This window comes from Orcinus orca, chromosome 7 (genome assembly GCF_937001465.1).
Source record: "Orcinus orca chromosome 7, mOrcOrc1.1, whole genome shotgun sequence".
Lineage (NCBI taxonomy): Eukaryota > Metazoa > Chordata > Mammalia > Artiodactyla > Delphinidae > Orcinus > Orcinus orca.
This window is the reverse complement of record NC_064565.1, coordinates 76,667,238-76,695,233: the sequence shown is the minus strand read 5'-3', so window position 1 is coordinate 76,695,233 and position 27,996 is coordinate 76,667,238. Positions and strand designations below refer to the sequence as shown.

Sequence of the window (27,996 nt, the reverse complement as noted above, 5' to 3'; positions counted from 1 at the left end):
TATGTAATCGGTATGTTAATACTATTAATATGCAATATTAGTCTGTTAATATTAATGTGAGAAGCATAATAAAAATAACTTTTTACTGGGTAGGCTGCTAATCTAAGGCATGTGGTCCCAGAGATACATTATGAAACTTATTTTATGATTATGATATTAACTTTTATACCATAGTGACATAATGTGTGATGAAAATCTATTTGAATTTCTAACAGAAATATATACCTAATTTCAAAGAACCATTTATAATCTTGAATGATGGTGAGAGAAGACTCTCATGTACTCACTGATACTGAGATGCAGTGTTCATTCTGGACAGGAGCTTACTCATTCTCTCTGATTAGAATTTAAATTCATGACTCTTTGTGTGAGCATTTGTCACATCATCCCATTGTATGCCTTTCTGAGTTTGTTTTCTTTACTGTGGTTGTTGGCGCTGGTTACTCTGGAACATTTATTTTTATTTTCATTTGGCTCAAAAAGACTATTGTGAAACAATTTCAATTAGTAATATAGTACAGAGAACTCCAGTGTATCCTTCATCCACATTCCCTATTATTTCCGCATTTGTTTTATTTTCTCTTCTTCTCTCCCACATGTGTCTGAATAATTTTTTTCTGAACCATTTGAAAGTTGAAGACATGATAATTCTTTATTGCTAAATTTTTCAGTGTGTATTACTTAAGAATAAGACACCAAAATCAGGGAATTTAACACTGATGTATTATTATCTGGAACATTTCTTTTTCAGGCACCAAATTAAATTGTTCTACATGTGTTTTTGTGTTGGGGGATTAATCTTGCCATTAGTATAAATCATGGAGTAATTGACTATATATTAAATTAACTTTAAATATCTGTATAATTATCAATTTTTAAAAATGTGCTTTTTGTCTAGAATAGTAATATTATCTGGAAATATAGAAGTGATATTCATTTCTAGTTACTGATAAGCATATTTGCATTTTGAAGGATTTAATTGTGCTTTTTAAGTAATTATAATGAGATCTTCTTTAAAAGCCTTAAAGCTATACCAGCCTTTTTCCTTTGTTGAACAGTGAAAACTCATCTAGCTCTAGTCTCTTAATTAAAAAAAAAGTCTTACATCGCCTGAGTTTTGCATTTAAGAATGCCAAACTTTAAACAAGTAGGATACGAGTTGGACTACATTCATATGTTCGGTTACTTATGCTTATCCATATTAATATTCTCTGTACTAGATTATAAATATGGGTCAGATTCATTTTACTTTATCTTCACAGTGTCAGTACAGTACTGCAATGAAGATGGTTTAATAATAATCCAAGTAAAAAACAATGTCAGAATGCTTGAGACACCATAAATATAAGGCACAGAAGGGTTAAATGTAAGATAATAGAAAAAGTGTTTACCAACACTAAAATAACTGATACAGCTATTTTAATATCAAATAAGGTACTATGGCAAAAGCTTTTACTTGATATAGGACATTTCATAGTTATAATAAACAGGTATGACAAATCAAAATTTGTATGTCCTGTGAATCTTTCTGTTGTGTATTTTTTCTCTTAGGCTTTAGTCATGTGGTCTTATGTCAGATTATTTCTAATTGAGTGCTGGTTATTTCTAATTGAGTTATTTCTACTTGAGTATTATTTGAGCCCTGATATGGCATAATCTTCCTACCATCGTTTCTAGTAGGAACCTAGGCTAAGGGCACTAGCAATCCCAGATCATCTCAATCCCATCAGGAATGGGAGTATTTGAAGCTGAGCATTTGAATCCAGGCCACCCTAACTTCTAATGTGTAACATTTTGGGGCCCAGTTCAGCAAGCCCTCAATTTCGGTTCTTATTCTCTTAGCAGATAGGGCTTAGTTCAGTCTGTTGAAAGCTATTCAGCTTTTCACCTTCTTAAGTTCAGTGTAGTCAGATTCTGAAAGTAATTTTATTGACTCTAATCAGCTATAGAAAGATATTTTATAAATGCTTGTCTAAAACTCTCAATTTATAGCAATATGAAGCTGAACAGAATTGCTTAATGAGTTTCATAATGTACAGTATTACACTGAGAAACAATGGGAACAAACCTCTGCCTCTGTGAAATAACTCTACTGGTGTGATATTTTCAAACATTTAAAAATGTTTAATCTTGCAAAAAAGTAGAAAGCCCTTAAAGGGGAAATAGACAAAACCACAATCCTAGGAGAAGATTTGAACATACTTCTTTCAATGACAGACTAAGCAGAGACATAAACAGTATATGTACATATATACACATACATTTTACATGCATGCACATGGTTTGAACGTGGTCCAAAAAACAATCCAATTAACATGGACTCAGTAACTGTAGATTTCATGTTCAGTTCATGTGTGCATGGAACATTTACCAAAATTGGCCATAGAGTTAGTTTCAGCATATTCCAAAGGATTAATCTTACAGACTGTTCTCTGGCCCCAATGGAATTAAGCTAGTAATCAATAATAGACAGAAAATCCTGAATGTTTGGAACATGTTTCTGCTACGCTTTGAGGGTATGGAAGGATTACTTAAATTACACTAAATGGATTACACTAAATGTACCATAAACAAAAATAACCGATTCGATTGTGCTAAAATTAAGAAGCTCTATTCATTCCAAGACATCATTAAGAGAGTGAAAAGGCGAGCCACAGACTGGAAAATAGGTATTTGGAATACAGTCCCTTGTTCTCAGCAGGGGATTGGTTCCAGGACCCCCATCCAATGCTAAAACCCAAGGATGCTCAAGTCCATTGTATAAAATAGCATAGTATTTGCATGTAACATACGCACATCCTCCCATGTATTTTAAATCATCCCTAGGTTACTTACAATACCTAACACAGTGTAAATGCTATGTAAGTAGTTGTAAACGGTGTAAATGCTATGTAAATAGGTGTTGGTATGCAGCAAATTCCAGTTTCGTTTTTTGGAACTTTTTGTTGGAATTTTTTAGAAAATATTTTTGGTCTGTGGTTAGTTGAATCTGCAGATGAGGAGCCATGAATATGGAGGGCTGACTATACATATATTTGACAAGAAATCATATGAAGGATGTAGAAAGAATTTCTACCTATCAATAAGAGTCCAATGGAAAAATGAGCAATAGATTAGACATTTCATAAAGAGAATATGCAGATGACCAAAACATGACAAAGCACTCAATTGCATTAATCAGCAAGAAAAGGAAAACTGAAACCACAATGAAATACTAACATATACTCACTAGAATGGCTAAAATGTTTTCTATGTGAGTCTGTTTCTGTTTTGTAAATAAATTTATTCGTATTATTTTTTTAGATTTCATATGTAAGTGATGTATGATATTTGTCTTTCTCTGTCTCACTTCACTTAGAATGATAATCTCTAGGTCCATCCATGTTTCTGCAAATGGCATTTCATTCTTTTTTATGGCTGGGTAGTATTCTATTGTATATATATATACCACATCTTTATCCATTCATCTGTTGATGGACATTTAGGTTGCTACCATGTCTTGGCTATTGTAAATAATGCTGCTTTGAACATTGGGGTGTATGTACCTTTTTGAATTAGAGTTTTTGTCTTTTCCGGATATATGCCCAGAAGTGGAATTGCTGGATCATATGGTAACTCTATTTTTAGTTTTTTAAGGAACCTCCATCTGTTCTCTGTAGTGTTTGAACCAATTTACATTCCCACCAACAGTATATAAGGGTTCCATTTTCTCCACACCCTCTCCAGCATTTATTATTCGTAGACTTTTTCATGATGGCCATTCTGACTGGTGTGATTAGTGATGTTGAGCATATTTTCATGTGCCTGTTGGCCATCTGTATAGAATGGCTAAAATGTGAAAGACAATTTCAAGCATTGGTGAGGATATGGAATACAAACTCATATTGCTGCTGGAGTAGAAATTGGTATGACTGCTTTGGAAAATTGTTTGATCTCGTCTTTTAAAGTTGATTGAATTAATACTCTGACCCAACAGTTTTACAACCCAACCAAAATGTATGTACTTATGCCCCAAAAGACATGTGTAAGAATGGTCATTGAATCGTTATTTGCAGTAGCCCCAAACTGAAAAACCTAACTAGCTATTCACAGTAGAATGAAAATAGTTTATTCATACAAAGGAATGCTGTACAATGAAAGAAATTATTGCTACATACATGAATAAATCTTGCAAACATAACATTGACTGAAGTCAAATAAATAATACTCTATGGCTCTATTTATATCAAGATCAAAACCTGAAAAAGTTAATCTCGTTTTGTTAGAAGTCAGGATAGTAGTTACCTGAAGGATGGGGAGGGAGTAGTGGCTGACAGTGTACATAAAAGAATTTCTGATAATTTTTATCTGGGGTTTGGTTACAAGGATGTGTTCATTTTGGGATAATTCACTGGACCTGTGTGCTAGCTGTTTGTACTATTTGTGTACTGTCGATTGTATATTATATGTCAATTAAGAGGGAAAAAAAAAGCCAGTGTGGCTGACAAGAGTGAAAGTGAGGAAAGTGGAGAATGGTAGACCATAAGATCAGGGAGATAGAAAGGAACCAGATCACGTAGGGCCTTATCAGCCAGGATGAGGAATTTCAGTAATATTTTAATGGGATGGGGAGTCACTGGAGAGTTTTGGGCAGGAGAATGACATGAACTGATTTACATTTAATAAGTTTACTTGGCTGTTGTGCAGAGGATGGATTGTGGCAAAAACAGAAGCAAGAGAGACTAACCCAGGCAAGAGATGATAGTGACTTCACCTAGGGTTGCAACAGTGGTGATGAAGTGGCTCAATCCAAGATATATTTTGAAGTTAGTGCTATCAAGACAGATTCATAGGGCTTCCCTGGTGGCGCAGTGGTTGAGAGTCTGCCTGCCGATGCAGGAGACACGGGTTCGTGCCCTGGTCCGGGAGGATCCCACATGCCGCGGAGCGGCTAGGTCTGTGAGCCATGGTCGCTGAGCCTGCGCGTCCGGAGCTTGTGCTCTGCAACGGGAGAGGCCACAACAGTGAGTGGCCCGCGTACCGCAAAAAAAAAAAAAAAAAAAAAAAGGAAAAAAAGGTTCATAGATTAGATTGTAAGATCAGAAAGAAAGGATGATGCTGAAATTTTTGGCCTGAGCAGCTAGGTGAATGATGGTGCTATTTGCTGAGATGGAAAAGACTGAGGGAGCAGCATGTTCAAAGAGAGATCAAGAGGTGTACTTGCGATGCATGAACATAGAGATACATATTAGATGTTTAGGTGGAGATGTTAAGTAAACAGCTAGATATAAAATTCTAGAGAAATCAGGGGTGGGAAAATAATTTGTCGTTAATGTTACAGTGCTTAAAATCTTGGGGCTCTTGGAAGAGATCACCTGGGGAATGAATAGAAAGAACAGAGTACAGGTGAAGTGGAGTAGAGGGATGATATCTGATCATTGGGGCCGATCAACATTTTGATGTCAGGGAGAAGAGAAAGAACAACTAATGAGTTAGAAGGAAAACCAGGAGAGTGTAGTGTCTCAAAGCCAAGTCAGGTGTTTCCTGAAGTAGAGAGTGAGCCACTGTCAAATGCTACAGAGATTTATAATTATGTGATAAATGAAATTTGACTGCTGGGTTGGGTAGGATGCAGGGAGAGTATTTGAGGAGAGTTAGGAATTGGAATAAATTTTACATTTGGGGAATGAATCTGTATAACCGGTTGTTAACATAATAAAACTTGAAGACAAGCCTTTTTAGTCTAGCAAAGGAGTATCTGCTAAGATTAATGGTTAATAGTATGTAATGGTAAATTTTGGAAATTTCAAGGGGGATTTAATATAAGCAACCTATAATGGATTCTTTTATATAAGATACAAAAATTAGATATGAATCTGCCGTGAGAGTGCTACACCCCTTTCAACGTGGATCAGTATTTATGTCCTTAGTATCTCCAAGTCAGGTGGCTTGAATTTTCCCGGTCTTCATTTCATCTTAATTGAAAGGCATTTTAAATTGGCTCCTGATGGTACTGGTGTCAATGACCTCTTATTTGGAAAGCTTTTCATTAATAACTTCTTACTAAAATTTTGAAGTCTTTGACTTTGTTCATTATTTTATCAGCCATGGCTGAAACAAAATAACTGAATCAATGAATATGGGATCTATAGCTTCTACATGAAAGAGTACAGGGCTTATAAATTTCTTTCTTTCTTGAATTTAGGGGGTAGGGAGGGCCCTGTGTAGAGAATTTGGGCTGTTAGTGGTTCTTTTGCAAAGGAATGAGGGTTCCAGAAGATAGAATGGGAATGACTATCAGGGAGAGCAGTGTTAGGAAAAAGCACACAGCAGTATTGGGATGAATTTATTAGAGGCCAAAGGCCTAAGACAGCTATTGTGTGATGCTGAATCATGACAGAATCTGGGTCTGGTTCTAACTGAAAATGTGGTGAAGAGACATTTTTAATTGAAAAGAACAGGCACTCACCCAAACAGATCCAGAAAAGAGAAGGGAGCAGTTAAGAGACAAGTGCAGGGAACAAATGGGAATCCAAAGACAAAAACGCAACATAGCTTGTCTTCCTGAAAATTGAACTGCAAGTGTGGGCTTAAGGCAAGTTTGAGTAGTGCATTTGCCTGTTTTTCTCTCTCCAGCTATTTCTGTTTGCTTTGTTCTCTGTGTTGTACAGGCTACATGCACTAAACAATCTAATAGAAGTTCTGAATAATGTGAAAAACATAGGAAATGTATGTCACAATGTGAGCACAGACAAACTTGGATACTTTGTAAACACATGTATACCTCTTACTTTATTCAAATATATCTGTTGATTCAGAGATGACTTAAGTTTGTCATTTTCAGTGACATTCAACAAGTCAGAAACAGACTTTCAGCCAAATCTTTTTATTTTGTAACTTGTGTTTAGTAATGGATTTTTAAGAGTTAAATAGTTACTAAGTGTTGTATCTGAGAAAAATGATGTTGCTAATTTTATTTGATGAACTATGTGAATAAATAAAATGTGTTAATATTCTGTATAAGGCTACTGAAATTTGCTAGAATAGCTTGGTTATGCTTTTTTGATGATTGGTTCCACTAAGAATACTCAGTGGTTCTGGGAAGAGTCAGTATTCTATAATGCTGCATCTAGTTTGAAATAAGAGGTAATTGGGGAAGAGGACCTGAAGCATAACACAGGATACTAATCAAAAACATTTTAGCTAAAACAAATCTGTTCCAGATATCAGGGATACCCATGTACTTTTCACCCAGGAAGTTCTTCTGAAATTGTGTGGTTTAGGGTTTCCCTCCTGTCTATCTCCTGAAATTCCTTTAAAGAAATTCTTTATGAAGAATTATATATAATATATATTATGTATATCTTTGTATATGATATAATTTACTTGGTTTATAATGTTTGTGAATGTGAGGTTTTTTTTTTAACGCCCGCAGTATTTTTAAAACAATTTTTTGCCTTTTCCCTAGGGAGTTGGTCTCTCAGTTCATGGGCTATTCCGAGTGGCTACTGAAAAGTCTCTTTTTGCAATGCCAGAAACAGCAATAGGTAAAAAAAAAAAAAAAGAAAACCCACAAATTTTTCATAATTACTTTTACAATTATCGTCTTTTGATACATTTCAGACTACAGTTATTGAAGGAATTGATGGAATCTTGTATGAAAGAACTTTTAAAAATAAATTATAATAGGAAGATACCTAAAAGTTTATATTAGCTCATACTTGTATCTGAAAACACAAAGGCAAGCATATTTAAACTGGAGACACTAGCGCACTGTAGTCGATTTTATTTATTTATTCTTATTGAAGTATAGTTGATTTACAATGTTGTGTTAATTTCTGCTGTACATATCTTTAATTTTAGATGAAAGATTATTAGAGGAAATATCTTGCATTCAGATCTATGCTCCATTTTGAGTTAACTTTTGTATGTGGTGAGAGGTATGGATCAAAGGTATAGATCAAAGTTTATTATTTTGCATAGGGAGATAAAATCATTCCCACATCATTTTTTGGAAAAAGCTACTATTTCTCCACTGATTGCCTTTGCACCTTTGTATGTGCTGATCTTGGTGCCAACACCACACTGTCTTGATTACTGTTGCTTTATAGTAAGTCTTGATCAAGTAATGATAATCCTCTAATTTTGTTCTTTTTTTTTCTTTCAAGTTGTTTTGGCTCTATAGATCCTTTGTATTTCTGTGTGAATTTTAGAGTGATTTTGTAAGTTTCAACAAAAAGGCCTGTTAGAATTTTTATTTGGATTGTCTAGGATCTATCAATTTAGGGAGAATTGATATCTTAACAATGTTGAGTCTTCAGACCTGTGAGCAAGGTATATCTTTCCATTTATTTAGGTCTTCTTTAATTTCCCTAAGCCATGTTTTGTAGTTTTCAGTTTCTTATACATCTTTTGTCAGATTTTTCCTTAAGTATTTCATATTATTCAATGATATTATAAATGATATTTTTAAAATCTAGTTCTGATGTTAGTTATCAATATATAGAAATATAATTGAGTTTTGAACTTTGTATCCTGCAAACTTGATAAACTAACTTATTAGTTCTAGTAGATTTTTTGTAGATTGAATTGGATTTTCTAAATAGATAATTATGTTGTTTACAAATAAAGTACATTTTACTTTTTTCTTTCCCATCTGGATACTTTTTATTTTTATTTTTTCTTGCCTTATTCCACTGGGTAGAACCTCCAATACAATGTTGAACAGATACGTTGAGAGTGGGCCTTCTTGCCTTGTTTGGGATCTTAGGGGGAAAACATTCAGTCCTTCACCAATTAAGTACGATATTAGGTATAAGTTTTTCATAGGTGCCCCTTATCAGGATGAGGAACTTTCCTTCTGTTCCTAGATTTCTGAGGGGTTTTATTAGGAATGGACTTTGGATTTTGTAATTTTTTTCAGCATGTGTTGAGATGATCATTGGTTTTTCTTTTTTAGTTTGTTAAGTGAGGATTACTTTGATTGGTTTTTTAACATTAAAGTAACCCTGCTTTGCTGGAATAGATCTCACTCTAGTATGATGTGTCCTACTTTTTATATGTTGTTGGGTTTGATACACAAAAATTTTATTTGGAATTTTTGCATCTATGTTCATGAGGGATATTGGTCTGTAGTTTTCTGGTAACATCATTTTGATTGCTTCATTTTGGTATCTGGGTAATGCTGGGTTCATTTCTGGAAAAGTTCAGGTAGAATTGATTCTTTTTTTTCTTTTTTCTTTTTTTTCATATGTTTGGTAGAATTCACCAGCGAAGCCATCTAGGCCTAGAGTTTTCTTCGTGGAGAGGTTTTTAACTACAAATTCAAAATCTTTAATAGATGTAGGCTATTCAAGTTATCTGGGATTTTTTTGCACAAACTTTAGTAATTTGGGTCTTTTAAGGAGTTTGTCCATTTATTAGCATAAAATTCATTTCCTTATTATCTTTTTAGTATCTGTAGAATCTATAGTAATACCTGGCTCTCTCATCCTTTTTTTTTTTTTGGTCATGCCATGCAGCATTTGGGATCTTAGTTCCCTGACCAGGGATCAAACCTGTGCCCCCTGCATTGGGAGCGTGGAGTTTTAACCACTGGACTGCCAGGGAAGTCCCTCTCTCATTCTTTTTTTTTTTTTTTTTTGTGGTATGTGGGCCTCTCACTGTTGTGGCCTCTCCCATTGCGGAGCACAGGCTCCGGATGCGCAGGCTCAGCGGCCATGGCTTATGGGCCCAGCCGCTCCGCGGTATGTGGGATCTTCCCGGACCGGGGCACGAGCCCATGTCCCCTGCATCGGCAGGCGGACTCTCAACCACTGCGCCACCAGGGAAGCCCTCTCATTCTTGATATTAGTAATTTGTCTTCTCTTTTTTTTTCTGATCACTCTAATTAGAGGTTTATTAATTGATCTCAAAAGAAGTTTTTTGATTTTCTGTTTTATTGATTTCTGCTCTGATATTTATTACTTCCTTCTACTTACTTGAAGTTTTATCTCCTTTCTCTAGTCTCCTAAGGTGAAACCTGAGGTCATTGATATGAGACCCAGGTATAGAATTCTATTCTGATGTTTAAATGTCAGTACTTTAAAGATTTTGCTACACCATCTCATTTATGTTGTTTTCCATGAGAAATCTGCTCTTATCCTTATCTTCGTTCCTCTGTAAATAAGTGTCTTTTTTTTTTTCTTTTTTACTTTCTCTGGCTGCTCTTAAGATTTTCTGCTGATCACTTGTTTTGGTGTGCCTTGATCCCTTGATTATGACGTACCTTTTTGTAGCTTTCTTCCTGTTTCTTATGATTGTGTTTATTGGGCTAGTTAGGTTTATAGTTTTTGTCAGATTTGGAAATTTTGACATCATTTCTTCAGATATTTTTCTGTCCCCCCCATTTCCTTTTCAGGAACTCCATTTAAACTTTCATTAAGCTCACTCATGTATTGTTGATTTTTTTTATTTCTTTTTTTAATTTTAGATATTTCCTATTCATGTGTTTTCAAGTTCACTAATCCTTTCTTTTGCAAAGTCAAAACTGCCCTTAATCCCATTCAGGTATTTTTTAGCTTATACATTCATCTTAGTTTTCATCTATAGTAGTATCATTTGGGTCTTTTTAAAAATGTATATTATTTTTTATTTTTTAAAATTTATTTATTTTATTGATTTATTTTTGGCTGTGTTTGGGTCTTCGTTGCTGCGCGTCGGCTTTCTCTAGTTGCGGAGAGTGGAGGCTACTCTTCATTGCGGTGTGTGGGCTTCTCATTGCAGTGGGCTCTCTTGTTGTGGAGCACGGGCTCTAGGCGCGTGGGCTTCAGTAGTTGTGGCATGTGGGCTCAGAGTTTGTGGCTTGTGGGCTCTAGAGTGCAGGCTCAGTAGTTGTGGCATGTGGGCTCAGAGTTTGTGGCTTGTGGGCTCTAGAGTGCAGGCTCAGTAGTTGTGGCTCACGGGCTTAGTTGCTCCGCAGCATGTGGATCTTCCCAGGCCAGGGCTCGAACCTGTGTCCCCTGCATTGGCAGGCGGATTCTTAACCACTGCACCACCAGGGAAACCCCTCTTATTTGCTTTTATTTAACTTTTTGAACATATGGTGTATGTTTATTATAACTGTGTTGATGTCCTTGTTTGCTAATTTTTATGTTTATGTCAGTTCTGGGTCAGTTTTTCTCATTTTGTTTTTTTGTTTTGTTTTATTTGTCTTTATAGATAATGTTACAACATTTCAAACTTTATTCAAACACACCAGTGGTGGCAGAGAGCACAAACAAGTGACAGGCACGATTGCTAACGCCAGGATCAAAGGCCAGGAAGGAGCTCGAGAGAGCCTGTTGGTCCCTGCCTTCCCCACACCTTGCTGTCACTTTCGGGTTTTTTTGTTTTGGTTTTTTTTTTTACTGGCGTATAGTTGCTTTACACTGCTGTGTCAATTTCTGCTGTACAGCAAAGTGAATCAGCCATATGTATATATATGACCCTTCTTGTTTGTATTTCCTGCCCATTTCGGTCACCACAGAGCACTGAGTAGAGTTCCCTGTGCTATACTGTAGGTCCTCATTAGTTATCTGTTTTATACATAATAGTGTATATATGTCAATCCCAATCTCCCAATTCATCCCGCCCACCTTTTCCCCCTTGGTGTCCATACGTTTGTTCTCTACATCTGTGTCTCTATTTCTGCTTTGCAAGTAAGATCATCTATACCATTTTTCTAGATTCCACATATATGTGTTGATATACGATATTTGTTTTTCTCTTTCTGACTTACTTTACTCCGAATGACAGTCTCTAGGTTTTTCCACGTCTCTGCAACAGTTCTGGATCAATTTTGATGGATTGTTTTATCATGTCATCATGGGTGGCAATTTCTTGCTTTTTTAGATTCCTGGTAATTTTTGACTGGATTCTAGACATTGTAAGTTTTACTTTGTTGAGTGCTGGATATTTTTGTATAGATGGTTCCCAACTTATGGTGGTCTGACTTACAGTTTTTTGATTTTATGATTTTACAATGGTGCAAAAGCAATATACATGTAGTAGAAACTGTACTTTGAATTTTGACCTTTTCTTTGGCCGGCCATATCCGGTACCATACTCTCATGTGATGCTGGGCAGTGGCAGCAAGCCATAGCTCCTATGCAGCCACACAATCACAAGGATAAATAACTGATACTTAGAACCTTTTTGTTTTTCACTTTTAGCATAACAGTCAATAAATTATATGAGATATTCAGCACTTTATTATAAAATAGGCCTTGTGTTAGATGATCTTGCCCAACTTTAGGCTAATGTAAGTGTTCTGAGCACATTTAAGATAGGCTAGGCTAAGCTATGATGTTTGGAAGTTAGGTGTATTAAATGCATTTTTGTCTTATGGTATTTTCAACTTATGATTTGTGATGGATTTATCAGGATGTGACCCCAGTGTAAATTGAGGAAGATCTATATTCTTATAAATATTCTTGAGCTTGCTTCTGGGATGAGGTTATGTTACTTGGAAACAGTTTGTTCCTTTCAGGTCTTTTAGTTTTTTTTTAAATTTATTATTATTATTATTTTTTAGATGCAAGGTTGGAGCAGTGCTCAGGCTAGGGCTAATTATTTCCTACTACTGAAATGAGACCCTTCTTTGCCTTCTACTCAGTGCCCCCACGAATCCTGAGTTCTCACAGTCTGATTGGTGGGAACAGGCACTATTCTCAGCCCCGTGTAGGTTCCCAGTACTGTTCTCTATAATCCTTTCCTGTGGTTCTTTCCATAACCTCAGGCAGTTTCTTCATACACATGTACTGATCAGTACCAAGCTGAGGACTTAAGGGAGACACTCTGCAGATCTCCAGAGTTTTCTCTCTGTGCAGCTCTCTCCTCTCTGGTACTCTCTTCTGGGAATTCTGTCTGCCTCAGTTTCCCTGGATTCTTAGCTTTATTCCCCTCAAATCAAGGGCTGTTCTGGGCCTGGACATTCTCTCAAGGCTTTAAGCTGGAGCTTTTGTAGAGTTTACCTCACTTGTTTTCAGATATTCACAGATCACTTACCTTTATTCCCTGATGGTCCAGTTTGTTGAAAACTGATATTTCGTATATTTTCTATAGTTATTTCAAGTAGGAGAGTAAAGTTAGTCCCTCTTACTCCATCTTACCCAAAGTGTAATTCTCCTGGATGGCTACTTTAGATGGTTAAAGAGGTTTTCCAAGGAGATGTCCTTTAGGTTGAGATTTGAATGACAAGAGGGAAGGAGCTATATTAATATCTTAGAACAGAATACTGTGGTGTTAAGAAGTTAGTCTAAAGCAAGAATAAAGCTTTACCGGTTCAAGAAACCACATAGAGTCAACTATCTGAATCAAGGGCAGGAGTGTTATACTGTGCTCTTCAAGAAGTACACAGGGACCTCTGGTGAAGAGTTTGGATTTAAACCTAAACATTATGGGAAACTGTGGGAGAGTTTAAAGCAGGGAGTGGCATGGTCTGGTTTACATTTTAATGCCATCATTCTGGCTGCTTTAAGGATAATGGATTATAGGGGGTGCAAGATTAGAGAGGCTTGTTAGGAGGTCATTACATTAATCTAGAGCTCTGCTGTCTGATACTGTAGCCACTAACCACAGATGGCTACTTAATATAAATTAAATTTAAATAAATTCAGTTCTTCAGTTGCAAAGTGTTTAATAGCCACATCTGGTTAGTGGCAGCATAGATTATAGAACATTTTCATCATCATAGAAAATTCTATTGGATAGCACAGGTCTAGAGAGAGATAATTTTAAGCTTGGAGTAATATGGAGCTATAGAGTTGGAATAGAGTGGATAGATTTAGAAAATGTTTTGGAGTTAACTTGCTTGCTGATATAATGAATCAGGAATAACTCCAAGGTGTTTAGGTAGTGCTACTAGATGGATGAGGCCAGTTAGGGAAGGAACAGTATGGTTGGAGGGATGAGAATCAGGAGTTGTGTTTTTGCCATGTTATATCTGGGATGCTTCTTATCTATGTGGCTAAATCTAGAATGCAGATTTGAGAGTTTGTATTCAAGGGAAAAAGGCATAACTAGATAGACAGATTTGGGACTGTATTGGTCTGCTAGGGCTGCCATAACAAAATACCAAGACTGGGTAGCTTAAACAACATTTATTTCTCCCAGTCCTGGAAGCTGGAAGTCCAACATCAAGGTATTAGCAGGTTTGGTTTCACCCAGGGCCCCTGTCCTTGGCTTGTAGACAGCTGCCTTCTCTCTGTACTCACATGGCCTTTCCTCTGTGTGTGCCCTCAGTGTCTCTTCCTCTTACAAGGACACCAGTCCTATTAGATAAGGCCCCCACTCTTATAACCTCACTTAACCTTAATTACCTCTTTAGAGGTCCTTTTCTCCAAATTGTCACATTGTGGGGTTAGGACTTCAGCTTAAGAATTTTGGGACACCATTTGGGACACAATTCTATCCCTAACAGGGACTGATCTGCATATAGATATTATCTAAAGCTATAAGAGCTAAGGAAATGCGTGTGTGGGGTATCGGAGAGCCTCAGATGAGTCCTAGGCACAGCAGTGGGCACAGGTCCAGCAAGGGAGGTGGAGCCAGTAAGGGGAACTGGAAAGAAGCAGCCATTGAGGCAAAGGGCGAAGAGGGAGAATGTGGGGCCCTGGAACACACAGAAGTGTTTTCACTTGGGCAGAGTGCTCCTGAGGTTCAGCAGCAAGTAGGAATGGATATTGAGGAACAGAAAGACGACCAGAGTGGCTGGAGTATAGTGAGTGAGTAGTAAGAGATGTAATTGAAAAAGTGGTCAGGGGCCTTGAAGACTGATAAAGGTGTTAGTTTTTTTTAAATTAATTAATTAATTAATTAATTTATTTTTTTCGGTATGCGGGCCTCTCACTGTTGTGGCCTCTCCCGTTGCGGAGCACAGGCTCCGGATGCGCAGGCTCAGCGGCCATGGCTCACGGGCCCAGCCGCTCCGCGGCATGTGGGGTCTTCCCGGACCGGGGCACGAACCCGCGTCCCCTGCATCGGCAGGCGGACTCTCAACCACTGCACCACCAGGGGAGCCCCCTAGGAACTTTTTGACAAGTAGAACTGGGAAGAATTTGAATGCTTCTATTTTTATCTGAATTAATTGAAGCAATTTTCAAATAGATAGGTGGATTATAAACCTAGAGGGTCACAATTGTTTAAGGAGCTCTTAAACACCAAAAAGTAGTGTACTGGCAAGTATTTGCATATATGCTATTTTTAGTTGTTGCCAGTAGAGAGAATAAGGGAATTTAAAAAATACTCATGGTTAAGAAAAGAGTAAGTGCAAGTGATTTAATCAGGTATAAACTTGTTCATTTAGTAGGACTAATGGTTATCACATCACTTTAAGTATCTTGAATATTAGATAATTGTTTGGACATTGATTAAATGGTAATAATAATTTATCACATAATAGCCTTAGATTACATATATTTTTTCCTGTGCTTATCATTTGGAAAGAAAATATTGTTTCAGTCTTTACCTACATTGGAGACTCTTAAAAAGTAGTAGTAGAGATGAGTAATTTAAGTAATATTTATCAAGTAGTTATATCCAGAACATTGTGCCGTCATATCCTTTATTGAGTTCTATAGAAATGAAACATGAAAAATTTGAAAAGTACCCCAATTAAGTTAGTACGATTTATAGCAAGTCTTTTGTGACATTGATTGCATTGTATAGTACGTTGTAGTACTGTGGTATAGTAATAATATTTTTACTGTAGATTCAGACTCCAGAGAAAAATGGCTCTTTGATCTCAAGTAAAGAGAGCTGAATTTATCTTTTTCATTTGAATCATTGTCTCTTTTTGTTTTTAATTACAGGGCTATTCCCTGATGTGGGTGGAGGTTATTTCTTGCCACGTCTTCAAGGAAAACTTGGGTGCTTCCTTGCATTAACAGGATTCAGGCTGAAAGGAAGAGATGTGTATGCAGCAGGAATTGCTACACACTTTGTAGATTCTGAAAAGGTAATTACTTGGATGATTGCATTTTGTGTTGTTTGGAATAGCTCATGGGGAGGCAGTATGCGTGGTTGAGATTACAGGCTTTGGTCTACATGGGTCTGAACCCTACATGTACCCTTAAAGCTGTGTGACCCTGGTTAAGCTCTCCAATCCTCATTTCCTCATATGCAAAATGGAAATAATTATATCTGGATCCAGGGCTGTTTTGCCTGGTACCTTCAGTGAATATTTTTTAATGAATAATTATAGTCTGTGTAAAAAAAAAAAAGTAATATTTTAAGAAAGTCTAATATATAAAAATCTGAATTTATGTATAAAAAGATAGGCTTTTATAAAGATATTTTTGAAAGATTCTTTTGTTTGTTAGTTTCCCTAGTGCATTTAAAAGTTTGTAAAATATGGTCTTAAAAACTCTTCTGAAGGGTATCTGTTGTAAGGGACACATATTACTTACCTTGGTCTTAAAACATTTTTCTTAAACAGCACGGTCAGTTTTCTTAGCCCAGGATAGCACAGTGGCAAAGGATGTGCAGATGGACAGCCTGGTTTTAAATCTTAGCTTGAATTTATCCTCTTTAGCCCCAGTTTTCTCATCTCCACGTTGAGGACGGCAGTTTTATCATAGCAGTTGAAAGTCATTGTGTTAAATGTAACAGAAGGCCCAGTTCAAGTTGGTTTTGCCTTAGAACTCCCAGCAAGAGATTTGGGATTTTTCTGCTTCAGCTGGCTTAGCTCAGTCTTATTGGACTGGCTTGTGCCTGAACCACATGGGTGGGTGGAATACACTGGCTAATCTATCCTAGCTAATGTGCTCCATCCCTGGAACTGTGGGGTAAAGTCAGTTTCCCAGGAAACCCATGGATTTCTGATCTTGAGGTAGGGGTGTTACGGGGTAGGGGAAGGAATGCTATTAAAATTTATGAAGTATACAAAGTTGAAAGTTGTCTCCTTAACACTGTTACGATGGCCTTCCATCACATTTGCCTGAATTTTCAGATATTTCTCTTTTTTAGATCTTTATGGGCATCCTTGGTCACATTGAGTAGGTGGCTGTCTCATTCTTTCCTTGAGCTGTAACAGGAAGCAAACATGGGTACTCCATTATTTGCCCTTGATTATAGTGGAATTTGGTTAAGGATGGGGGAGAGAGCTGATCCACAGCCCTTTCCTCTCTTAGTCAGATTGCCTAGTAATACATGCAGTGCATAGCCTACCATTTACAGGGCCTGTAGTGCATAACAGAAATGAATAATACACATTGGGAATGGGGCTAGAGGTGGGTACAAAAGATAAAAAACCATCTGTATCATCTGACAGAGTAAAGTATGGAAAGTGTACAAACAGAATACAAAGAAAGGATTCAACGCATTGAATCCACTGAAGGAAGAGCTTACTTATAAGAAAGGACTGGAAGTTTTCTCATAGAGGTTGCAGTTCAGCTGGGCCTTAAGATAAGTATTGTCAGGAGAAGTTTTTCTGGATAGAGGAGACTTTAATGAGCAAGCCCCATAGGGGTAGGAAAGCATTAGCTGTGTTTTAGAAACAGTAAAAAGTCCAATTGGCTGAGTGTAGGAAGAGGTATATGAGGGATATAGGGGGAAAGCTGTTGGAGGACAGAGGGAACGAAAAGTACCCACCGAACTGAGAAGGTATCTTGAGACCAAAAAATGAGGCAGGCGGCTCCATATAATCAGTGGATCAGTCTGTTAGAGGGTCACTTATGCTCAGGGTGGCATTGGGTGGACAGTGATCTGGCAGCATTCGCAACTGCACTCTGCACTGCTGAGGGGCCACTGGGATAGTTTTATAGTTGACCTTCGGGTATGGGGATATGTGCTTGGAAACAGGACATGCATTCCTAAATTGGGATTTATGAATGGGTAACTTGTCTCTTGGGCACTGGGAATACATACGTCAGTGAGAGTCTTCATCATTGTTTGGGGACTAACAGAGCATGGAGGCCACTTGGTCCTAATGAATATTAAACAATGTCTATTAACTATTGATACAAAGCCCTTGATGACAGAGAAGTGATTTACCACACAGTACAGTCCTGGGAAGGGTTAGTGGAAGGACAGGAGGAACTGTATGGGCCCAAGATGGTGTCAGTTATGTTAATAGCCAGTGTGGCTATATTATAGACCTGTGCATTGACTATAGTAGCCATTAGTCACATGTGGCAATTTTCGTTAAAATTAATTAAAATAAAATTTATAATTGGGATCTTTAGTTGCAACACTACATTTCGAGTGCTCAATAGCTAGAGGGAAACAAAGATGAATGTCTCTATTTCTCCTCTTCAATTTCTTTTGTATTTATCCATTCCTTGCAAGGCAGCATTTACTTTATGGGAATGTGTGTGCCTTCACCTTCAGTGAAAATTGCCTTCATTGATTCAGCTGAAGGGAGAGCATCATAATTTTAAGACAAGGATTTTTAAAAAGAATATAAGATTTCTAAAGAAAAAAAATTCTGTGTTGCTGTGGTGTTTTAAATGTTTTCCTTTTTCCCCCCCTGTAGTTAGGCATGTTAGAAGAAGATTTGTTAGCCCTGAAATCTCCTTCGAAAGAAAATATTGCAGATGTCTTAGAAACTTACCATGCACAGGTAATCTTGTCAGTATTCTAACCTCAGATTTTAATTCATGGGGAAGGGGAAGTGACTGAAAAATTAGCAGTTGGTGAATATTATAGTTTGTGGATATAAATAAATGTACTGGGATTTATTTACTTTAAAGCTTGTTGGGAGTATCAGTGCTTCACAATCATTAGGATGGCCATCTGAGAAGATGACTTCTTTACATGCAACTACACAGCTTGTTTTCTCATTGCTGGTGAATTTCAGTGCATAGCCTTGTGATTGGCCCTTGCAAGGGCTTTTTACAATGCACTGTGACATTTGTGTAATGGAGGTTCAGTGTTGATGCTATTTGTGGAGCTGCTAAAGTGAAACTCTGGTCTATATCGAAATATAATAACATACAATGCAGTGTTTTCTTTTAATTCCTTTTGTTGTCTAACTTAAATTCTCTTTTAAGAGCCAAGAATCTATAAAAATGCTACATGACTTCTAGTTAAACATGTTAGATGCCATATATGCTCCCTCCTGAAACCCCACTAAAATTGTAGCAAAGGAATAAGAAAGGCAGGAATCCACAAAGAGAAATAGAACAGAAAAGGAGACAGTGGCAGGCATGAGATGTCAGGATTTTGGAAGCTTGAAAGTGGAATGATGAGGGCAACTACTTTAGACCTGAGAACACCGAACTCAGTGGGGAAAGCCAATAAGAAATAAGCCAGTTCTTTCTGTAGACTCTTTGTAGGGTACTCTTTGTCTACTCTTTGTAGACAGGCCTCGCTGGCTAAGGGCAAGGGATAGGTGAGGTGCTCTACTGAAAAGAGGCAGAACATATTAAATGGGAAGAATTTTGGCCTCTTTTCCTAGTTGGTTTCCAGAACTCTTACGTACCATCTATCTAAGTTTGGGCAGCCATAGCAAAAATACCATAGACTTGGTGGCTTAAACAGCAGAAATTTCTCACAGTTCTGGAGGCTGGAAGGTCCAAGATCAAGGTGCCAGCCTATTAGGTTCCTGCTGAGGAACCTCTTCCTGTTTTGCAGATGAATGCCTTCCTGCTGTGTCCTCACATAGCAGAGAGAGAAAGTGAGCTCTCTCAGGTCTCTGCTTATAAGGGTGCTAATCCCATCCTGAGGGCTCCATCCTTTTGACTTAATTACCTCCCAAAGGCCTCACCCCCAGATACTATCACATTGGGATTAAGATTTCAACATGAATTTTGTGGGGGCACAAACATTTAGTCAGTAGCACCATCCTACTCCCAAGCAGTTCATTAGAAGCAAAAGAAAACCTGTAGCTATTGACATTCGAGCACCCCTCTATGAAAAAAACATCCAGGCCTGATCATCTCATAATGCATCAGACAATTGATAGTCCCATAACTGCAATTGACATTACACACAAAGCTTCCTAATTTTAGTGCTTCACATAGAATAACAAGGATTGCCAGGCATTAAAAACCGGAGATTGGCTAAAATAAAAAATGTACTTGAAGGAAGTAGGCAGTGCAAGGAGAAGAAGGAACCCTAACAATTATAGGTTTGGTTTTTTTTTTTATCTTCAGATAAGAGGAAAATATTTCATCTGTGAAATAAGAACAGATGTTACGAAGAGAAATAGTTAAAGAATAAAAAGAAATTTAAAATGTGACAGCGAAATGGGGGAAAACCTCACAACAGCTTAGATTAAAATTGATGGATGAGGAAGACTCTAAGAGGATAATAAGGTGGAAAATGGAGAGAAAAGAAAACTTGGTATTATTCCAGGACGTCCAAACCTGTTAGGAATTTGTAACAGAGGAGAGGAAATATTTAGAGAAATGGTAACCGCCCCCTGACAAAATTACCCAGAACAGAAGAACGTGAGTACAGATTCATGGGCCCTGAATAGTTAGTGTATGAATATGAATACAGAGCATGTGAGCATTTCATCAGATTTTGTCAAAGCATCTGACAGTCTCTTACGTTGTCAAATTGGGTAAACGTGGGATGGATTATAGCGTGGGGGGGTTGAGGCGCCTTCCCAAGGAGTTCTGTTAAATGTTTGGGTATTAGGCTGTAAGTGAAGCCGTCTTGGCCTTCTCTTAGTCAGTGTTTTCCTCAGTGATTTGGATGAGAATGTTGATGGTGTTTTGATCAGACTGATTTGAAACTAAGAAACTAAGTTAAATTAGGTAAACATGTTTGTGAAAAAAAAAAACCAAGTTCAGAGTGATCTGTTTAATAGTAAAAATGTGAAATTTGATAGATGTGTTGGGAAACCCTCCATGTGTTTTCCTTTCCTTCTCACTACTACCACATTCACAACACTCCTGACTCCAGACGTTGTTGGTTTTCCACACATCAGGCAGTTCTCCACGACACAAGCTGGGTGTCTTGTGATTCCTTTCAATGCTGACACTGTCTACCTGAGGTTTTCATCAGATCCCACAACTTAACGGGCCCAGTCCCACAAGTTGGACCCTGCTTTACACACCAGTTACAAATCCCAGGTTGTCACCTGTACTTCTCACTGACTGGCAATAAATTGGGGTTCTCATGACCCCCTCCTTGGGTTTGATAATTTGCTAGAATGACTCACAGATCTCAGGGAAACACTTAACATTTATTGGTTTATTATGAAAGATACGAATGCACAGCTTGATGAAGAGATACATAGGGTGGGGTCCAGAGGGGCCTCAAGCCCAGGAGCTTCTGTCCCCATGAAGTTGGGGTGAGCCACTCACTCTCCCTGCATGTTCATTAACCTAGAAACTCTCCAAACCCCATCCTTCGGAGTTTTTATGACAGCTTCATTATGTAGGCACGATTGATTAAATCATTGACATTGGTGATCGAACTCAATCTCCAGCCCTTTTCGCCTCACTGGAGGTGGAGATGGGGGAGGTGTGGGATTAGATAGTGGAGTATGGCACTGCAACTTCCCTTGGTTGGTTCCCCTGGCAACCAGCCCCCATCCTTAGGGCTTTCCTATAGTCACCTCAGTAACAAACAAAGGTGTGATTGAAAGGGGCTTGTTGTGAATAACAAAAGACAGCCATTTCACCTTTATTTCAGGAACCGAAGACAAAAGACCATATATTGTAACAAAAGGTGATCTACTTAGGGATTTTCATGGGTTTTTGGGAGCTGTGAGCCTGGAACAAAAGGCCAAATATATGGACGGAGACCAAATACATATTTTTTATTTTAAATCACAGTATCACAATAGAGATAATTGTATTTCAGTCCAGGGTACCAAATTCTTAAGTACAGGATGGGAGAAATGTAGCCTACAATGGCACCAGTTTTAAAAAAGTTTTAACTGCCCAGTGTCAATCACAGCATAATAGGATTGCCCCCAAACTAACCTAGAGTTAGGCCTGTTATTAAAAGCATTGTATCCAAAACAAGGGTATGCGGAACCTTGTTGTACTTTGCTATGATTCAGCCACGTCTGCAGCTAAGGTACATGTACCACACTTTAAGAATGACCTTGATAAACTGGAATTTGTACATAAGAAGAACCTGGATTGTGAGGGGACTCAAAACTGCACTGTGTGAGAAAAGATTAACTCAAGGGGGATTAACTAGAACTATAAACACGAGAGGGCTGATTTTTGGTTCAAAAAAAATTTTTTTTTAATCCTAATTATAGTTGTTCAAGCACTTATGAGTTCTTTTCTGAGGTAGTGTTTTTTTTCCCCTGGAGGTCAGTGCTGTGGGGATATCGGGGATATAAACCTGTGTTTAGACTCATTGGTATCATGGAAAGAAGAAATCGCTTACACATTGTAGTGTTTTTTTTCCCCTGGAGATCAGTGCTGCGGGGATATCGGGGATGTGGTAGGGATTTCTATATCAGACAGAAATTGGGGCAGGATGACTTCTTAGGTCCCTTGAAATCCTTAAATTCATTGACACACTTTAATGATGACATAATAATATATAATGGCATACAAATAAAAATACAAGAACATTTTTTGCTGTTGATAGTTTTAAGAGCTATTCTGGAATAATACATAGTGTCTGAATTTTGAACATATGGTAGTAGTTATTTATGAGACTGGATGTAATTGGAGTGAAAGTTGCAATCTGCCACAAAATATATCATTAAATATGGTGAAAATTTTAAGAATTTTTAAGATTTGAGTTGCATCAAATTAATTAAAGGTTTTTATTTTCAAACAGTCCAAGATTGATCAAGACAAGTCTTTTATACTTGAGGAACACATGGACAAAATAAACAGGTACTTAAAGAGAGGTGTCAATTATATCTGTTCCTTTGGAAAGACTATATTAAATTGAATTTACTACTGACGCTGTAATTGTGCTGTGTTTGAGAATGCACCAAATTCTGAGATCAGATAATGCAGTGTTTTTTTTAGTTACCTTTGAAAGTAGCTTCCTGCCCACTCCTTCAGGGGGAAATAAACTCATTAAATTTAAGTAATCTATCATGCTGATTCATTTTAGTGCAAAACATTTCTTTAATGGGGAAGAGAGTGTAGAAAATAACAATTGAACTAACTTATCTTTTATCATTGTAAAGTCATCTTCTCTGAAGGTCTTATCAAGCTGATCAGCAAAAGGTTTTGTGCAATGATTTGAGAGACTGACAGACTGACTTAAACACAAGAGGAGAAAAACTGTTGGAAAATAAGGCAACTATCATTACGTTTTAGAAGCATCAGTTTTTGACAGTTAAGACATCATTTACTTATGTATGATAGATGCAAGAAAGCAGAAGAGAAAATGTAGGCTTTATTTCCCATTAGTGAAGGTAGACTGCAAACACCCAGAGAAACAATGTTCTATTTCATCATCCTGTAATATAGGTTGGAAATGTTTTCATTCTTGAAATAGGGTTTAGGGGAAGCCTGTGTTTAGACTCATTGCTATCATGGAAAGAAGAAATCACTTACACATTGTTGAAATCTTATGTTTCCCTTTCTTTCATAGTTGGTTCTCAGCCAATACTGTGGAACAGATTATTGAAAATTTACAGCAAGATGGTTCATCTTTTGCCCTAGAGCAGTTGAAGGTAATGTATAGATTGTTTCCGCCATGAGAGTGGTGAATTCTTGTGATAGGGAAGCCTCTGAGGGGTGTCAGAGCTCCGTGATGGTGACATAGCCCACGCACAGTTTTTTTTCTGAACTCAGTTGAGCTCCAGAAAGTAGTTCCACAAAACCTTTACCTAAACCCAAATGCCTTGTCTACCTGCTGGATATTGATAACAAAGCTAAGCTGTTTTTAGGTCTTTTTGACTATGACAGAGAAGGACTTCATAAGCATGCTTCATCTCCAGTAGTCCTCCTTGTCTTGAGGGAGAAATGTTCAGGGGTGTTTTTATTAGAAGGGTTGGATCAATGGCGAACAGTCACCTTATAATATATTGCAGTTGTGACATTAGTCTGTAAGTTCTATTTAATGTGCAACACATCAGTATATGGTCTTTTTAGCAGTAGGTTTAATAAGAAAGTGATCCTTCCTAAACTAACAAGAGGCTCCATCTACAGCCATAGCCAAGTCCTAAGCAGTGTTTCTCAGTGTTAGGTACACTTTGATCTTTCTTCAACATGACTCAACTGGTAACAGCGGAAGAAAAGCTGTTTTTGTGTAAATGAGTGCATATTGGATACTGACATTCATGGAACTATCATGTGACTGTGAAACTTGGGGTACTTTAGACTTCTAGACAAAGGAAAGAAAATGTATGTTTCCTTTTACTAGAAAGAAAAGGTGGTTTCTCTTTATCTGGTAGTATTTTTCAATTTACAGGTATAGTTATAGCATTTCAGTTGTCAGGTAACTTACTGACAAAAAATTTAAATTAAATCTTACCTGTGAAGATGGAAACATTTCCTCATTCTTAAGGGAATATTAATTTGTCTCTTAGGATCTTATTTAGTATTGGAATTCTATTAACTTTCAAGGATAGGCATAAATTAGAGTAAGTAGACCAGCCATATATTTCCCTAACTCACAAAAGTAATGTTACTGTTAACAGCTTTCAGTAATGTTTGCATAAATGTAGATAACCATTTTATATTTCAAGGATTCTGACTTGAAAGTTGGTTCTCTTGTTTTCAGAGCAATATAGAAACCAGCATTCCTGTTTGTGTTTTTGTTTGTTTTTTCAGCAATAGGGTTAAGTATGCACTTAGCAATTTCATTTGAAAATAGTCATGCAGTACAGTACCTCATAGGCTATATATTGAATACTATAAAAGCAGTACAGATAAGCAACTAACCATATTATTTTAAAACCACTGGCCTACCCCAAAACTGAGGGATAGGACTCAGATGGTCTTCCAGTTTTCCTCCCATTTCTCTGGCGATATGTTTATTCTGCATTCAGAAGAGGGTACTTGGCAAGCCACCCATCACAGCTAGGATCAGCATAAGCACCCTCACTGGAAGGACCGATTTTCATTTTTATTCAGTTGACCTGCTCTGTTGAATGAATGTGGCTCCACAGTATTAGTATCTGCTGGGAGTAACATGATGTGGGGATCAGAAATTCCCACTGAGGCTTCCCTGACAGAGACTTAGAAATAGGGCTTCTTTTAATTATGTCAGCCAGAAACACACACCAAGAAACAACCCTGAAGGAGAAGACAGTTGTTAGTGCTTCAGTGACAGGTTTGCAGATCACATGTTTGAACAACTTTTAAAGAAGATTCTAACACTTGTGTCAGTAAACCTCAAGGATTGCTCCTGACCCTGTGGACTCTTCAGGGATTCCTGTCTTCCTTCTGCAGGTCCCAATGATCTAGTCTGTATTGATGTTTGAAGTTGCAACCATCTACTCCATGTCTTAGGGGTTCCTTTCTCTCTAGGATTGTCCATCGGGAAGGACCTAATCTTTTCAACATACTTGCTTATCATTAAATAAAAACATACAGTTTTTCTTTAATCCTTTCTTTAGATTTTTAACTGCCAGTCACTGTAGGATAACATACGGGCTAAAAAAACTGACAAATAGGGGGAAGTTGTAAAGAAGTTCCATCTTTACAACTGATGGAATTTTCGTAATATCTTATTTTATGGCTTCTAATGTCCTTTCTTAGATTTTCCTCCTAAGTTCCAATACACTTTTTTTTTTCTTTTTTTAAATAATGCTGTGGGTTGGCATTCATCAAATCTTTTAATCACTCTTTTGGTGTAGGTTGTTCATGGTGCCAAGCAATCCATGTAAACTAATGGGCTATTTAGAGAAACCTTAACCAAAGACTCCCATTGCAGTATTCCCGTGTGTGTGTGTGTGTGTGTGTGTGTGTGTGTGTGTGTGTGTGTGTGTGTGTGTGTGTGTGTGTGTGTGTGTGTTGTGGTCAAATACATGTAACGTAAAACTTAACATCCGAAGACTCCCATTGCAGTATTCCCGTGTGTGTGTGTGTGTGTGTGTGTGTGTGTGTGTGTGTGTGTGTGTGTGTTGTGGTCAAATACATGTAACGTAAAACTTAACATCCGAAGACTCCCATTGCAGTATTCCCGTGTGTGTGTGTGTGTGTGTGTGTGTGTGTTGTGGTCAAATACATGTAACGTAAAACTTAACATCCGAACCATTTTAAAGTGTATATTTCAGTATTGTTAAGTATATTCACGTTGTTGTGCAATCAGTCTCCAGAATATTTTCAACTTGCATAACTGAAACTTTATACCCATTAAACAGTAACTCCCTATTTCCTTCTCCTCCCAGTCTCTGGCAACCACCATTCTGCTTTCCTTTTCTGTAGATTTGACTACAATGGACAGCTTGCATAGGTGGCATCATACAGCATTTTTCCTATTGTGACTAGCTTATTTCACTTAACCATGACGTTTCGGGTTTCACCCATGTTGTAGCAGGTACCAGAATTTCATTTTTTTTTTAAGGCTCAATAATATTCCATTGTATGTTTATGCCACATTTTATTTATCCATCCATCTGTTGATGGGCACTTGGGTTGCTTCTACCTTTTAGGTCTTGTTAATATCGCTGCTCTGAACATGGGTTTACAAATATCTGCTTTTAATTCTTTGAATACATACTCAGAAGTGGAATTGCTGCATCACATGGTAATTCTATTTTTAATGTGTTGAGGACTTCCACACTCTTTTCCATAGCAGATGCACCATTTTATGTTCCCACTGACAGCAGTGCACAGAGGTTCCAGTTTTTCTGCATCCTTGCCAACACTTGTTATTTTCTGTCTTTAAAAGAAAAAAAAAAAAGCCATCCTAATGGCTGGGGGGTGATAGCTCATTGTGGGGTTTTTTTGTTTTTGTTTTTTGGCCACGCCATGCGGCTTGCAGGATCTTAGTTCCCTTACCAGAGATTGAACCCGTGCCCTTGGCAGTGAAAGCGTGGAGTCCTAACCACTGGACCACCAGGGAATTCCCTCATTGTGGTTTTAATTTTCATTTCCCTGATGGTTGGTGATATTAAACATCTTTGCATATGCTGATTGGCCATTTATATTTTCTTTGGAGATATGTTTAAGTTCTTTGCTCATTTTTTAACTGAGTTTTTTGTTGTTGTTGTTGACTTGTAGGAAGTGCTCTCCTGTTTCAATCTCCCTTTTCTGGTAATGAGACTAGCAACCTTGCCAAAGTACAGAAGGTTCTTCAGGGCCAATGAGAGAAGTATTTCTTTTCCAGAATTACAAGTGATGCCAGTAATCAAAGGAATCATGGTTAGAAGCGGTTGAGACGACCTCCCTTGCCTCAACTCTCAGCAAGGATACTAATCCAAGGAAGGAATTTAAATGGGTCACCAGTCCTTAGGAGGGCTGGGGAATGAAGTCCACGGCCCAGAGAGGCAGAGAAACAAGAGCAGAGAGCAGTGAGTCAAATTAGTGTCCAGGGAGGTGGTCCTGAGCAAATGGCCAGGGAAACCAGTGCTGCTTTTGACTTGTCTTTTAGGTGTTTTCTTATTATTGATGTAGGATATCCTGCTGTGTTAAAGGCTTAGAGAGAGGGTGTATACTTTGCTTTTCCAGTACTAGAAAACTCTTACTAGATTTTTTGGGATTTCTTCTTTCTAATCACTAATGTGAGATTTATGTATTTTTTTATTTTAAAATGCTCGTTTCATGAAGAGTAAATGAAACTCAGTTTTTACTTGAAGAAGTTAACATACAAGACTATGACAGGCCTCTATAAAGAATTCATGCACTGAAAAATTGGAGGAAAAATAGGAAAACTAAGAAAGATAACCAGGGCATAGATTTTAAGAAAGAGGAGCAGCAAAGTATTAAAACGAGAAATTAAACTTAAAAGATTACTAATCTTTCTGTAAGCTTTGAGAATTACCTGTATACTGTACTATTTAAAAATAAAGTGACCGATATTCAAGAAAATTGCTACAGGAATTGTTCTGCTGTAAACAACTAGAAAACTGGACAAAATATATGAAACAAGTATTTGTAGACATTGGACAATGCAGGCAGCACATGTGATTCCTGAGAGAAGGGAAACCAACAAGAGAGCCCTAAGATT

General features: G+C 37.5%; 2 protein-coding genes across 6 annotated transcripts in view; one reads left to right on the top strand and one right to left on the bottom strand.

Moving 5' to 3' along the window:
• Positions 1 to 27,996, bottom strand: part of PMS1 (PMS1 homolog 1, mismatch repair system component) — a 596,068-nt gene that overhangs the window by 174,680 nt on the left and 393,392 nt on the right. The window lies entirely within an intron of this gene.
• Positions 1 to 27,996, top strand: part of HIBCH (3-hydroxyisobutyryl-CoA hydrolase) — an 88,056-nt gene that overhangs the window by 42,724 nt on the left and 17,336 nt on the right. For all 5 annotated transcript variants that reach the window (XM_004276937.4, XM_004276936.4, XM_033400279.2 and 2 more), the window contains 5 exons: positions 7,448 to 7,526; positions 15,810 to 15,955; positions 18,473 to 18,559; positions 22,699 to 22,757; positions 23,470 to 23,551. In XM_004276937.4, the coding sequence (XP_004276985.1) occupies positions 7,448 to 7,526; positions 15,810 to 15,955; positions 18,473 to 18,559; positions 22,699 to 22,757; positions 23,470 to 23,551 (453 nt within the window). The remainder of the gene's footprint in view (positions 1 to 7,447; positions 7,527 to 15,809; positions 15,956 to 18,472; positions 18,560 to 22,698; positions 22,758 to 23,469; positions 23,552 to 27,996) is intronic.